General features: G+C 43.3%; 1 protein-coding gene across 1 annotated transcript in view; it reads right to left on the minus strand.

Moving 5' to 3' along the window:
• The window catches only part of LOC136586666 (collagen alpha-4(VI) chain-like), a 192,238-nt gene that overhangs the window by 97,927 nt on the left and 79,832 nt on the right, over nt 1–14,479 (minus strand). Inside the window, exons 12-13 of the mRNA XM_066584828.1 lie at nt 6,792–7,141; nt 4,603–4,681 (exon numbers count right to left, since the gene is read on the minus strand). Coding sequence (XP_066440925.1) covers nt 4,603–4,681; nt 6,792–7,141 — 429 coding nt within the window. The remainder of the gene's footprint in view (nt 1–4,602; nt 4,682–6,791; nt 7,142–14,479) is intronic.

The following is a 14,479-nucleotide window of genomic DNA, read 5'->3' on the forward strand; positions in this document are numbered from 1 at the left end:
GCTTTAAATACAAAAGTAATATTTCTTTACTCTACATAGTGCATAGTTATTCCACAGCACGGTATATTGCTCGATATACCCATGGGGGCTCACGGTCTACGTTCACCAATGCTTTTTGCAGTGTGAGAGGAAACCAGAGTACCCAGATGAAACCAACACGAACACAGGGAGAACATACAAACTCCATGCAGATGGTGTCCTTGGTAGGATTTGAACCCAGTGCTGCAAGGCAACAATGCTAATCACTGAGCCACCATGCTGCCTGAAACTTTTTACATACTCCTGCTTACTTGCAAGAATAGTTGAGTGGTTGGGTGGGGAAAAGATATTTTCTACTGGGATGTTTTACTGCATTGTAATTGTGCATAATTGTAGTATAGACATGGCATATTTGTTTATTTCTATGTATTGAAATATTCTGATTTTATATTGACTTTGTTAACCCTTTGCAGTCCAATTTTGGATTCAGGGTTTCCTAGGGTGCTTTCTCTTTCTGCCATTATACAATGGCGCCATCTGTTGGCAAGAGCCAGTATTGCGGTATGGGACATGCTGGAGAGGCCCCCGACAACAGAGCGGCCAGTAATATACAGTGAGAATACCCTGCCGGACATCTTCCGACATCGGAGCTGTACAGCTTTCAATCAGAATGTCTTCAGACGTCAGACAGTGGATTGGAAAAGGTTAAAGGACTCACTCAGCACAAATAGCTGCGAAAAAATTGCCGCTCACATGTGGAAACATCACGTGAACAAAGCAGAAGGCGCGATCAACTTTCACGCATAATTTGCTCGATCACATGATCCATGGTGCGTGCTGCATGTTAATCCAGCTCCCATAGGAGTCAATGGGAACTCCTGCGCAACATGCCCCAAAGATAGGTCAGGTTCTATCTTTTCTCGCAGCACGCACCTTAGATGCCGGCATTGTAGCCACGCACGTCCTATCTTTTGCAGGTGCGAGTATTTTGCGCATCTAAAAATCGCTCATGTGAACCCGGCTATAGGAGATCGTACTGGTTCTAATAGACGCAATCTTTTTGCGCGGCTATTTGCGCACAAAAAAACGCTTCTCTGAACGAGGCCTAATATACGAGTAATCTAGTCAATAAAGCTATTATATTTTATTACAAGAAGGTGTTACATATCACTGCGCATACTAGAAGGTCAAGCTCACATGCGGCATCGCGTATTCAACGTGCGGGTTTTGTGCACGTAATACGCTGTACCGATCTCCCATAGGTGGCTATGTTGCCGCTTACACAAATTGCACAAAATACACGTACAAGAAAATTGTGGCATATTCTATCTTCGCATGTATTACGCATGCATATACGCCAAGATAGCACATGGTGATTAGCGGCACCAGCAAATGCACAAATAATTTCGCACTTGCTGCATGCCACGACATATCTCTTGCAGGCGGCACGCTGTGAGATACGCTCATGTGAGCCCGACCTTAGGTAAAAGGCAACAGAATAACAATAATGCAAGAAAAAGTGACCTCAAGTCACCCTAATATACAGGAATCATTATTAATATTTAATCATTCTCCTAGCCCGGTTAGGCTGTTGGTACACAGATTTTCTTTATGTTTAGTCAGGAACACTATCTTTTCTTCTTAGGGAGAGCACCTAGATGGTGATTGGGGAGACTTATAAGGCCATTCATGCTCCTCTGGGTAATATGCAAATAAGGGAGATGGAACAATACCTCTGCAGCACCACCTATTGGAAGGCAGCATTCCTTCAAGCCAAAGTCAGACTCTTTATACAAGCCTTGTAACAATGACTGGGAATTGAAAGCCAAGCCAGAATCCATACACAGATTCTACATGGTGCTGCAATAGGTGGTGCTGCAGAGGTATTGTTTTTATCACCCTTGCCTACATTTACAAACGCACCAAAAACATACTTTAAAAAACTTATGCGTTTTGCATTTTACATTTTTGAGAAGAACTAATGTTGAGTTTTTTAAAGTATGTTTTGGTGAATTTCTAAATGTAGACCAATAGTGTAATAGCTGGGCCACAGTGAGGAAGGATAATGCAAACTATGTGGTGCATTCAGTTGTATGAGGAGCACTGTTCATAAACAGGGGGTCAGAAACGCTATCTTTTCTCCTTAGGGAGAGCAACTATATACTATAAACTAAATGAGGAGACTCAAATGGCCACGCACGCTCCTCTGGGTAATATGCAAATAAGGGAGATGGAATAAATCCTACACAGGATTTATTTCCCGGTCATTGTAACAAGGCTTGTATAAAAAGTCTGACTTTGGCTTGAAGGAATGCTGACTTCCAATAGGTGGCGCTGTGGAGGATTTATTTCATCTCCCTTATTTGTTCATAAACACTATTTAAAAAAAAAGTTTTCAAGACATGAAATTTAGAAATGTTTATAACAAGACGTGTGCATGGGAACTAAAAAAGACAAAACAAAAATGATACATCTGATGATGCCATCCGTTGGCCATCCATCACCCATAGGCTCCCATGCTTTAAAAAACGTATGCGTAAAATGTATCTTCTTTTTATTGGACGGTGCGAGATTGGATTGATTTAGTATCCTGAGGAATTGGAGTCTTTAAAGGGAATGTATCACTTATCTATATTTGTTTTACTAATCTGTATATATTTTCTGATTGCAGATTTTTTTATTCCACTGTCTATTCGTGACCATGAGTGGGGGGGATGGTGGAGGGTATAAATTGCCTGATGTCATTTTAACAGATGATGCTTTACAGCAGAACTCATGGACCTGAGCTGATCCATTGGCTTCTATGTGAGACTATTCTAGATATGCTCGGTGACATATGCAAAGGCCACCGCATGGGGGAAAGGGGGAGGTGAGCTGTTACCATCACCTATTGTGAATGATGGATTCTGTGTTATCTATATAAGTGTTTACCTTGCATTGTAATCCTGCCTGTGATGATAATGAAGTGACTGCTGAAAGGTTTTCCCTACAGAACAGGAAGTGTCAGACTAAGATTAGGTATAGTGATCCGTGTGAAAAATCTGAATTTGAGCATTTTTTAAAATATACATTAAGACATTTAAAATAAAAGTATTAGAAAAAATATGTTTAATGTAAAAACTTGAAATACACAATAGGTCATTTTAATGAAATTCAAGAAAAGGTTAGGGTAGACACATCTGTACCTCCTATTCTGGATCAATATAGTATGACATTGTAAGTGGCAACACATCACTTAGACTCTGTTCAAACTTCCTTTTTTTTTGGTTTATTTTTACCATATATACCAGAGGAATATTCAAATAAATATGCTGAATAGTCCTGGGGCATGTCTACAGTACAGCTGTGTACATCGCCCATTGACTTCCATTTTCTTCGCTCCCAGCTTTAATTATTCCTCCAGATGTCCCAAATAGTCTAAAGGGGCTTTATCAGAGAAAAAAACTTTACCCCAATCATTTGTAGTTCAATCCCTGTATAGTATTTTCTCAAAAAAGCCTTATTCAGACTATTTGGGACATCTGGAAGAAAGATTGTCTGCAGATGAAAAGGTGAGCGATCCCACGAGTCCTGTGCCATGCCAAGAGTGAAGCATCCTGGGACCATTCATGCGTTGGGTTGCCCTTCATCCAAGGACTGGGCTCACTCACAGTCTTAGAACACTGCCATGAATAAAGCATGGGATCTGAACATCATCCAAAAGCAACTTCCCCCACCAATCCAGGAGCAATTTGGTGATGAACAATACTTCTTCGAGCATTATGGAGCGTTGTGTCACAAGGCAAAAGTGATAACGAAGTGGCTCGGTGAACAAAAACATTGAAATTGTGGGCCAGGAAACGCCTCATATCTCAATTCCACTGAGAATTTGTGGTCAGTCCTCAAACAAACACGGAAATTGTGATTAGCTCTAAGCATTAATTAGACAAGCATGGGTTGCCATCAGTCAGGATTTGGCCCAGAAGCTGATATCCAGCATGCCAAGGTAAACTGCAGATGTCTTGAAAAAAGGCGTCAATACTGTAAATATTGAGTGTTTGCCTAAACTTCATGTATTTGTCAATAAAAATGTAAAAACTTCGGAAAATTGTAACTGCACTTCAGTAACCATAGAAACATCTGCCCAAAAGTTCTAAAAACACTGAAGTTGCAAATAGAGATGAGCGAGCATATTTGCTAAGGACAATTACTCGAGCGACTATTGTCCTTAGCGAGTACCTGCCTGCTCGGAAGAAAAGATTCGGGTGCCGGCGCGGGTGAGTTGCGGGAGTGAGCAGGGGGGAGTGGGGGGGGGGAGGGAGAGGGAGAGAGAGATCTCCCCTCGGTTCCCCCCTGCTCTCCCCCACCGCTCGCCGCCCCCCGCCGGCAGCCGAATTTTTTCTTCCGAGCGGGCAGGTACTCGCTAAGGGCAATGCTCGCTCAAGTAATTGTCCTTAGCGAGTATGCTCGCTCATCTCTAGTTGCAAACTTTGTGAAAACAAAGATTTGTGTTGATCTCAAAACTTTTGGCTACGAACGTGCTGTATAAAATATTGTTAGTCAGTTTGATTCTGCGTTTTGAGCGTCGCTTGTTGTGTACGTGCAGGCACCAGCGTACTGAAAATGAGTTGTACTTTAGCATACCTTTCATGCGGAGGGATTCTGCCGTCACCTTCAGTGTCTCCATAGTATCATCCAAGCCATCAGTGAAAATGATAATCACCTAGAAATAAACACATTGTTGTTTAACAAAAAGTTTTGAATGTTTTCTGCCCATGAAATGTAACTGAAGGGTTTTCTGAATAATAAAGACACTGGTGTCAGAGGGGAACGCGAAATATAAAAAATAGGCAAAGTACTCACCTCCCGCTGCGGCATTGTCCTCCCACTACTGCTCTGGTCTCTGCGTCCCAGCAGTTACGTGGGATGTTTCCCCACATGTCCACTGCAGCCAACAGGGATATCATCAGTGACGCCCATGTGACAGGTTTACGGGTCGAATCCCATTGCGCCTGAGTGCCGAAGCAGCAGTCCGGCGCTACGGGGGGTATATTACTTTTATATAGTTTGGGGCACAAACTAAAAAAAATTAAGTCAGAAAACCCTTTAATAAAGGTTTCAGCAAACAAATGTTATACTTTGTGTAATAAAATGTTATTCATTTTCCAATATACTTTGTGTATCAATTCTTCAAGATCTCTGCTTGCTGTTAATCAATAGGAAACTCATTGTTTACTCCCAGTGGATACAAATCTGCCCTGGTCATGTGATGGACAAACAGGTGCTCAGCTTGATACAGTAAAACTACAGTTATCAAAGCAGCATCATGTAATGATCCGAGCACCAGTGTGTCCTTCACTTGAGAGGGACAGATTTGTATCTGATGGAAGTTATTAACCCCTTAACGAACGTCCTGTAGCTGCAGGACATGTATGGACGGAAATCGCATGGCGATCTCGCTCCATACATCGCGGCTGATGGCTCTCTCTTACAGCCAACAGCCAGCGGCAACAGCTCCAATAAGCCGCGCGGCTCATCAGAGCTGTCAATTCTGCGATGAGATCACAGGGAGCCATGTGGGTGTCATGGCAGTCACAGGGCTGTCATTACAGAATGCCTATCAAGCCATCCCCGCACAACTATGTTGATGGTAAAATAAAAAAGTTATTTCGCACAGAAGATGGCGGCAGAAAATAATTTTAATAAATTAAATATCTTTGAAAAAAATAAAAGTAGTACAGCAAAAAAAAAAACATATAAGTAATCGTACTAACCCATAGAATAAAGTTATTATGTCATTTAAAAGGGGGGGAGGAAAAAACGACAATTGAAAAACGAAAAAAAGCTTGGTCACTAAGGGGTTAATAAAGGCTCCTCCTATCGAATTATAGTAAGCAGAGATCTTGAAAATCATGAATTGTTAACATGAAACAGTATATTATAAAAATGTGTAACTTATTGAGCCTCAAAGTCCCTGAAATAACCTTGAGGCACATTGTGTCTATGACGTTGTGCGTTCCGAGTGTATGCATATAGCCCTATTGGGCAAATTGCGTTGGGCTATCATAATCAGTATCGGCCTACGGCCTGCATGTGGCGTATAGGCGATTTGCTGCCGCCAGTGTTTAATAGATGTGTATTGGTAACATGATGAGGATTCTGTATAATGTGCAGATTCGTGCTGCTACGATTCTGTAGGCCACAATAGTAATGCGGAGCTGAGAGCAATGACGATGGAAAGCTATGCTAATGAGTAATAGTGTAGCAAGTGTGGAGATATAAGTTAAAGAATCATTTTATTAATCCGTAGCCTCCCAAGGAGTGACAAATTTGACCAACTTTGAAGTAAAGTTCCATTTTATTTTATTTTTTAAGCACTGCCTCCATGTCCGTTTGTCCCTGCTTCATATGTATACGTAAACTTTTTCTATGTCCCCTAAAGGGGTTGTCCAGTTGTAAACTATTGATAGGATAAATAACCAAGAGTTGATCAGTGGGGGTCCGCTACTCAGGACCACATGCTGATCAGCTGTTTGCCAGACCAGCATGCTTGTGCCCTGAACTAATTTCTGCAGGAAGCAGACAGCTTTATTCTAACTGTAGTGGCCAGACTTAGTAATGCAGGCATTCATTTCATGAGAACTTGGCTTGCAATACCATGGCTGGCCACTGCACTCAGAATGGAGCTGTCTGCTAGCTGCAGAATTCAGTTCAACACATGAGTGCACTTATCCTGAGGATAGGCCATTATTAGTTGACAGTCATACAAACCCTTTAAGCATGAACACAACTGATTCAATTTGAAGGGAAATGTTTAGTAAAATTGTGCTCACCTTTACTTTCTTTGTAGCTGAAGTCTTAAATTTTGCCCAAAGTGTTTCAAGGTACCTAAAATTTAAAAATGTATCCACGGTCGACTGTGCATCTATGAATTTCCTGAGAATATCTTCCTTATAGTTTTCAAAGTCAGAATCAAAATAAAACGTGCCATCTAGACCGGGAACAGCGAAGCTGAAGCTAATGTTTATCTGTGATCCGGCGGCACAACTCAGGTTGCTCAAGGTTGAAATATCTTTCATCAATTCAGGGAGGTAGTGATTGAGTTTCTGTCGTAGCTTAGAAGCAGTAACGGGTCCGGATCTTCTAGAATAATCAACACCCACTATAATATCAATGCTGCAATCTGTGGTACGAAATAAATGGAAGCATGATCAATAACGCTATAGACAACAGCTTGTCCCTAAAATCGAAATATTATTGCCAATGGATTGGTATCAGCTAAACCAGGGTTCAAAATGCAATGAATGGGACAAGCATGCAATACTCATAACAGCCACTATGAAAAGTACAGCATTCTGAGTACGAATAGAGTACGAATAGAATGAGTACTCGCATGTAAACATTAAAGTAGCCGCAGCACTTGGAACAGCCTCCAAGCTCTTCCCCTTCAAATCAGCTGATTGGCAGGGACCCTGGGCAGCTGCCCCCCACTAACTGGATATTGATGGCCTGTACTTAGGATAAACCATCAATTTCTGAAACTATTGAAAAGTTTAAAAACTACAAAGCGATATAATGCACAGCTCTACATTTTAACCCTACCTACCATTCCATAAATTAGTTGGGCATCAGTGGTGCTTTTGGAGATCCAAGAGACCCAGCAATGTGCCATAGTTTGCATTATAAGGGCTTAGTCAGACGGGCGTTTTTTGCCGCGATTTGCGGATCGCATGACGGATGCACATCCGCAAATCGCGTGACCGGTGCGCGCAAGTCGCCCGCAAATCACCCGAAAATCTGCTCCTAGCCGCGTTTCATTAGAAACGGGCCGGAGCTGTCCAGCGCATTGCATTCAATGGAGACGGCAATACAGCCGTCTCCATTGAAAGCAATGCGCTGCGGGCGAGCCCGGGATGAATTGTCGGTAAGGGCTTAAATATATAAGCCCTTACCTGCAATTCATCCTAAAATGTGTTAAAATAAAAAAAAAAATTGCATACTCACCTTCTGCCGGCAGCTCAGAGCGGCCGTCCTGCAGTGGGTGTGAAGGGGGTGTGAGTCAGACCTGCCCCCTGATTGGCTCAGCGCTGAGCCAATCAGAGGCATGCCTCACTCACACCCATTCATGAATTCATGAATGGATGTGAGTCAGACCTGCCCCTGATTGGCTCAGCGCTGAGAGGCAGCAGTCACTCACCCATTCATGAATTCATGAATGGGTGTGTGAGTGAAACCGGCCTCTGATTGGTCGGGGCTGTGACCAATCAGAGGCAGATCATTCAGCAGGCGGGGATTTTAAAGCCCCGCCGGCTGAATAGTGCCGAGAAGCAGTTCAGGAGAACTGACAGCGGCCGCGTCTGAACTCCGGCTGCAGCGGAAAGGTGAGTATACAATTTTTTTTTATTTTAACACATTTTAGGATGAATTGCAGGGAAGGGTTTATATATTTAACCCCTTCCCGACAATTCACCCCGCGCACGCCGGCAGCCCATTGCTTTCAATGGAGCGGCTGTATTGCCGGCTCCATTGAATTCAATGGGCAAACATCGTTCTTCTCTGCCACAGCTGTTACAGCTGTGGCAGAGAAGAATGATTTGTCTTCTATATGTTCTCAGTGGGGTCGGCGCTGCTGCCGCCGGCCCCATTGAGCGCATATACAGAAGCGAACAGGAATCGCAGATCGCAGATAGGTGCGATCTGCGATTTTTTGTTCTATAATTTATCGCATTTAAAAGCAATGGTTTTAAAAAATCGCCGGACGCATGCGCATGCGCAAATCGCGGCAAAAAACGCCCGTCTGACTAAGCCCTAAATGGAAACCTCAACACAAGTGTAACTAGTACCTTGCTGGGATAGTTTTAGGTTCTAAGGGCTTATTCACTCGGGCATATATCGGCTCGGTTTTCACGCCTCGGCCAATATACGCTGCCCCTCTGATGCATTGGTTTACAATGCATCAGTGCATAGGAGAGTATCTCTGCAGTGTAAAAGCGACTTGTCGGGTGCTCGCACAGCGGCGGCAGCGGCATTGACTCCTATGGGAGTTGGGAGAAGGAGAAGGGGTGTAAGAAGGAGTTTAACAACGTGACTGCTAAACTTTGTCCCCCTTCTCTCCTCTCTGCACCCTACCCCTGTTTGCAATGCGAGGGCTGGGACTGGTGCGGAGCTAAGTCCCTCTTCCATCCCACCCCTCCCATTGCAAACAGCAGCAAGGGGCGGGAGCTCAGCACACTAGCTCCTGCCCCATCTTCTCCTCTTGCACAGAGCCGGCGAGGGGGAGAGAAGGGCTGTCTCCCTCCACCCAACGGCGTATACGCCGCCCCATGCATCACATGGTAGCGTATATCGGCTGGCTGATATACTCTCATGTGAATAAGCACTAAGGCTGGTTTCACACAGCCTACAAAAATTGCACAATTTGGTAGCAATGCAACATTGCTACAAAGCGCATGTATGTGAAGCCACTTTCACACGGGTGATTTTCTCGCAGTGTGACTCATCACATGTATGTAGAGCCCATGCTTTCCTGTGGGTTCTTCCACACAAGCGTTTTATGTTTTGTAGCCTGAGACATTGCAAGACTGCAAAATCACAGCATGCTCTATACAGCCGCGATTTGTGATATTTTGTAGCCCATGTGTCCCTATGGACCCATCCTTTGTGTTGCATCGTATTTCACAAAAACATACTTTTTGTGCTGCGCGATGCAGCTTTTTCCAAAATAAGCCCTAGCTGCAGGGGGGAAAAAACATACATTGCCTAAGAAACACTGTCAGCTCTGCCGCGTCTTCTCCTCGGTCCCTGGCAGTTGTCTTCAGGCATCTCTTCTCATCGGGGATTGGAAAATGAATGGTTGTGATTAGAGATGAGCGAGCACCCAAATGCTCGGGTCCGCGTTATTCGAGTCGAGTTTTTCGTAAAATTCGAGAGCTCTACTCGAGTAACGAACCCCATTGACTACAATGGGAGACTCGAGCATTTTTGTATGTGGGACGCAGGGTCCCGAGCTTTTTTTTTTTTTTGGTTCATGTGTTCACTCTCTCTTTCTCTCTCTTTCTCTATCTCTCTCTGGGGAGGAGCAAAAACAGGCACGTCCCAGTGGGGAGGGGACAAAAACTGGGGCGGGGTCGAACATGGCGTGATGCTCGCTCAAGTAGCGAGCACCATCGAGTATGCTAATACTCGAACGAGCATCAAGCTCGTATCAAGCATATGTATATGACGCCATTCACAAGAATGAAGTTCATATTCGCACAAGTTTTGCGAGTCTCGCAGCACACAAAACACACATGAGATTCTCGGCCGTTTGTAACCGGTCTTAGGATGCATTTACATAGAGTGCAACATCAGTCCATGAAGCTCGGACCGATACCACACTTGCAAAGCCACGCGTTTTTATGTGAGTGCGATGCTTTTTGCGAGAAAACTGAATTCTATTGCTGCACTTTTGATTTTTACTCGTGAAAAATGCACTGGAAAATAGTAAAAAGAGGAAATCGCATTACACCCGCATGAAACGTGTGTGTACATGTGAGCACAATGCCATTTTATTTTGTTTCCATAGGGAATAATGGGTGATTCCTGAATAGAATTGCCAAAAAAATCAAAAAATAGAACATGCTGCAACTTTTCTTTTTCGCAACATTGCTGGGAAAGAAAAATCAGAAACTAGACTAGAGATGAGCGAGCGTGCTCGTTTAGAGCAATTACTCAATCGAGCATCGCTTTTTTTGAGTAACTGCCTAATCAGGCGAAAAGATTCGGGGGGCACCGGGGGTGAGCGGGGGGGTTGCAGTGGGGAGTGGGGGAGAAAGAGAGAGCTCCCCCCTGTTACCCCCTGGCGCCCAGCGCCCCCAGAATCTTTTCGCCCGAGTAGGCAGTTACTTGAAAAAAGCGATGCTCGATCGAGTAATTGTCCTAAACGAGCACGCTCGCTCTTCTCTAAACTAGACCCATATAAAACAATGCGTCTCTTTCCTAAGCAGCTTCTGTGCATCTCACAGCACACAGAAATCGCATGAGCCAATCGGCCTTGTAAAGGCGTTGTTACAGGTGCGGTATAGGCCCAGGTTTCTCGGGCTGACATTGCTCTCACCCGTGTAAGTGCAGCCTCAGATACTCGTTAAAGTCATACACACAGGCTTGATGCAGTCCGTTCAGATGCTTCAGCTACAACATCTCCTCTCTGTATCCGCTGGGTCCAGCTTAGCTTTACAGCTCAAAAAGGAAAGCAAAATTTCTGCCCTCTGACAACAGAAGCTCGGTGCGATTGTTTCACAGGTGTCGGTTTTGGCCCTTACCCCTTTCTACGGTTAGACACTGCTTTCTAATGCTCCATGTAGGCGCATTTATCATGATCTAATCTGGGTTCCATGAAGATGTAATTCATGTAATATTACGCTGCGTCCTGTATGACAAGCAGCGGTACTCTGGCTCCACCTAATGGGCTGTTAAATATTGCAAGTTTAAAGTATGAAAACTAATAAAAGACTAATAAAAAATCCATTCTTTCATTCTTCTAGCAGTATGTATCAGTTTGTATCAGAGCAGCGACGTTTACAAATAGATTTACATGACATTTACTAATCCTGCTAATGATAGTGCATGATCAAGTGTGATCAAAATATTGTTTTACTGTATACATTGATTTATTTGTGCATTCAGAGCTGATAATTACTGTTACAATTATTGCTTGGGAACGTATCAGGAGAAACCAAGTGATCTTGTAGATATAATACCTTTTAATGGCTAACAAAACTACATGATGTTATAGCGAGCTTAAGCAGAATTTACACGCAACGATTATCACTCAAAATTCGTTCAAACGATGGCATAGGAGCGATAATCATTGCATGTAAATGCTGCCATAGTTTACTTTTCGGTTGAACGATGATTTTAAGGTGAGCTTAAAATCCATCCTTCAGCTGGAGAGTAGATAACAGGGACCACACGCTGTGTTCCACATGGGAGCGCTGATTACATTGTATTCCAGCAGCAGGTTGTGCCAGAGCAATGGAGCTGTGTGCTGAGCTCAGACCACCAGCTGAGCTATGCAAACAGCTCCCGGAGGTTCATTAACACGCAAATGAAGATTATAAAGTGCTAATGGACATTAGTGTCCATTAGCACTTTATGCAAAATGATCGGCAAAGCCCCATTTACACGGGATGACTGTCGGGACGACTCGTCCCCGCATGTACTCGCTACCATGCTGTTGCACAGGAGCGAGTATCATTGGCACGCAGCGAGGTGGCTGGAGGAGATTTCTCTCCCCTGCCCCTCTCCATTCATTTATTACTGAACGGCTGCTATTTACCCTGAGCGATCATCGTTCTGGATTTTATGCAGCTTAAAACTCTGAACGATGATCGCTCATGCAGGGAGGAGTGTGGGGCATCGTTTGCCCGACAGTCGTCCTGTGTGAATGGGGCTTAAAACTATCAAACCTTCCATCGTTTGTCCAGTATATGTGGTCTCAAAGTGAATTTACGTTGAATTCCAATAAGTGTGCATATCATAAAATAATAAGTTAAAAAGTATTAATGTTGTATTAATTATGTCTGAACACAAAGTGCACGAGAAACGGCTGTGTGGTTACCTTTATCCGATTGGGGGGTACTTAGCTATCTCTATAGCGTTGTAATATGGAGGCTCTTAGGGGTTCCATATAAGTATCTGTTTTTATATTGCGTGAACCTCTTTTGGTTGGATCTTCTATACTGGATTGGTTTTCTTTCTCTAAAGATACATCTTTTTCAAGTAAAAGCCCTACTGTGAAAACACTGTATTATACATCTATATGATGGGATATATTAATGACTGGATACTAGGAGGTCAGAGGGATATAGGTTTAATTGAGGAGAGCTATAGATAATACAACAAAGTGAGGCGATGTACCTGGTTGGACTAGAGAGTGGTACATAGTAGATCTGCATACGTCTATGAATTATAGTAGCCCCTGGGTCAGGAATATCGGGAGTTGCGTACTCATTGTGGCTAAGTGAGCAATAAGCCACTGATCATGGTTAGCCAGGGGCTAGTAAGAAGTCCGATTCAAATGCTCCTATGTGTGGGAGGACATTGTATTGAGTTAACAAATTGATATTATCCATGTGCACATGTCTGGCTGCTATGAGAATAGCGTAGTGCTATGAAGTTACACTAATGACATAGAAGAGATCTCCTGTACTCCTAAATATCCTGCGCATGTGCATTGGGGAGAGTGAGACGCCGGTCTCATGATGGACGCGGTGGAGCCACACGAGAGTGTGCAGAGAGCAATCAGTGCCTGGTAAACATCAAGGTATTTTCACATATGTATCATGTTGTTTTTAATTGTAGTTTTTTGTGATTGGCTGTCATTTAGATAAAATGGTTGTCTATATGCACATTTTGTGAGCTTCACAAAGACAACAGCACATAGTCGAAACATCACTATTTTTAATGTCTGTGAAGAAATAAAAACACATCCTGGTGGATGTTTTCTGTTGGTGCTGCCCTTCACATTCCTACATCTCTAACCTTAGCGGTAATGTCAAGGCTCGTGCAGTCATTTAAAAGACTGTCAGACGTGTAAAAGGGCCTTATTGCTGAGGAAAAACCCTAAGTAGTTTTGAAAGCTCGCTATAACATCATGTCTTTTTGTTAGCCATCAAAAGGTATCATAACTCCAAGTCACATTTTGCTCTACTGGCTGACACGGTACCAAACTTTTTTCTATCTCCCTACTTTTTCTTCATTGTTCATCCCTTTCAGAGTTGTAGCTTTGACATCATAATGGGAAACCGGAGGTTAGGATGACTAGTTATTGTTTCTACACAACTCCTTTTACTGCTGCTAGTTATCCATGTATGAACACCAGTGACTAGGACTAATACACTGAACAACTCAGTGGGTGGTTTGCAGCAGTTTAGCACAGTTCATCTAGGTCACCCTAATCTTCTTAAAGGGGTCTTACCGGAATTGACTTTTAGCACCTACTGCATCCACAGGATAGATTATACTAGCATGATCAGCGGGTGTCTCCCCACTGAGACCCTCAAAATTTCAAGATTGAGGGTCCCATGTACCCCTATCCTTCTCAATGCACCCCTCACACTGAGAAGAAGCTTGAATGCATACTTATGCTCTATTCATTTCAACAGAACTGTCGTATGCAGCTGAGTTAAAGCAGTTCTATGGCTCTATTTAAGCTCCTACTCCCTGTGTGAGATGCAGTGAGGAGAGAGAGAACTTTCACCAATTGAGATTGGTTAGGGTTTCTGCGGTGAGATCCCCACCAATCAGACTTTTATCATCTATAGGCGATAAAAGTTAATTCTGACACAAGCCTTTTAAAGTTGATCCAGAGAAAAGCAAAAATCCCCATGAGGCAGATGATAATTTTCCTCATCTTACGGGAAAAAAAAATTCCTTCCCGACTTTAAATATAGCAATGAGAATAAGTCCCTGAACAATAATCCATGTCTAGTAATCTATTAACGAGAACTTGTAATAGAATAACACAAGGCCCCTTTTATAA

Source organism: Eleutherodactylus coqui, chromosome 12, assembly GCF_035609145.1.
Source record: "Eleutherodactylus coqui strain aEleCoq1 chromosome 12, aEleCoq1.hap1, whole genome shotgun sequence".
Taxonomy (NCBI): domain Eukaryota; kingdom Metazoa; phylum Chordata; class Amphibia; order Anura; family Eleutherodactylidae; genus Eleutherodactylus; species Eleutherodactylus coqui.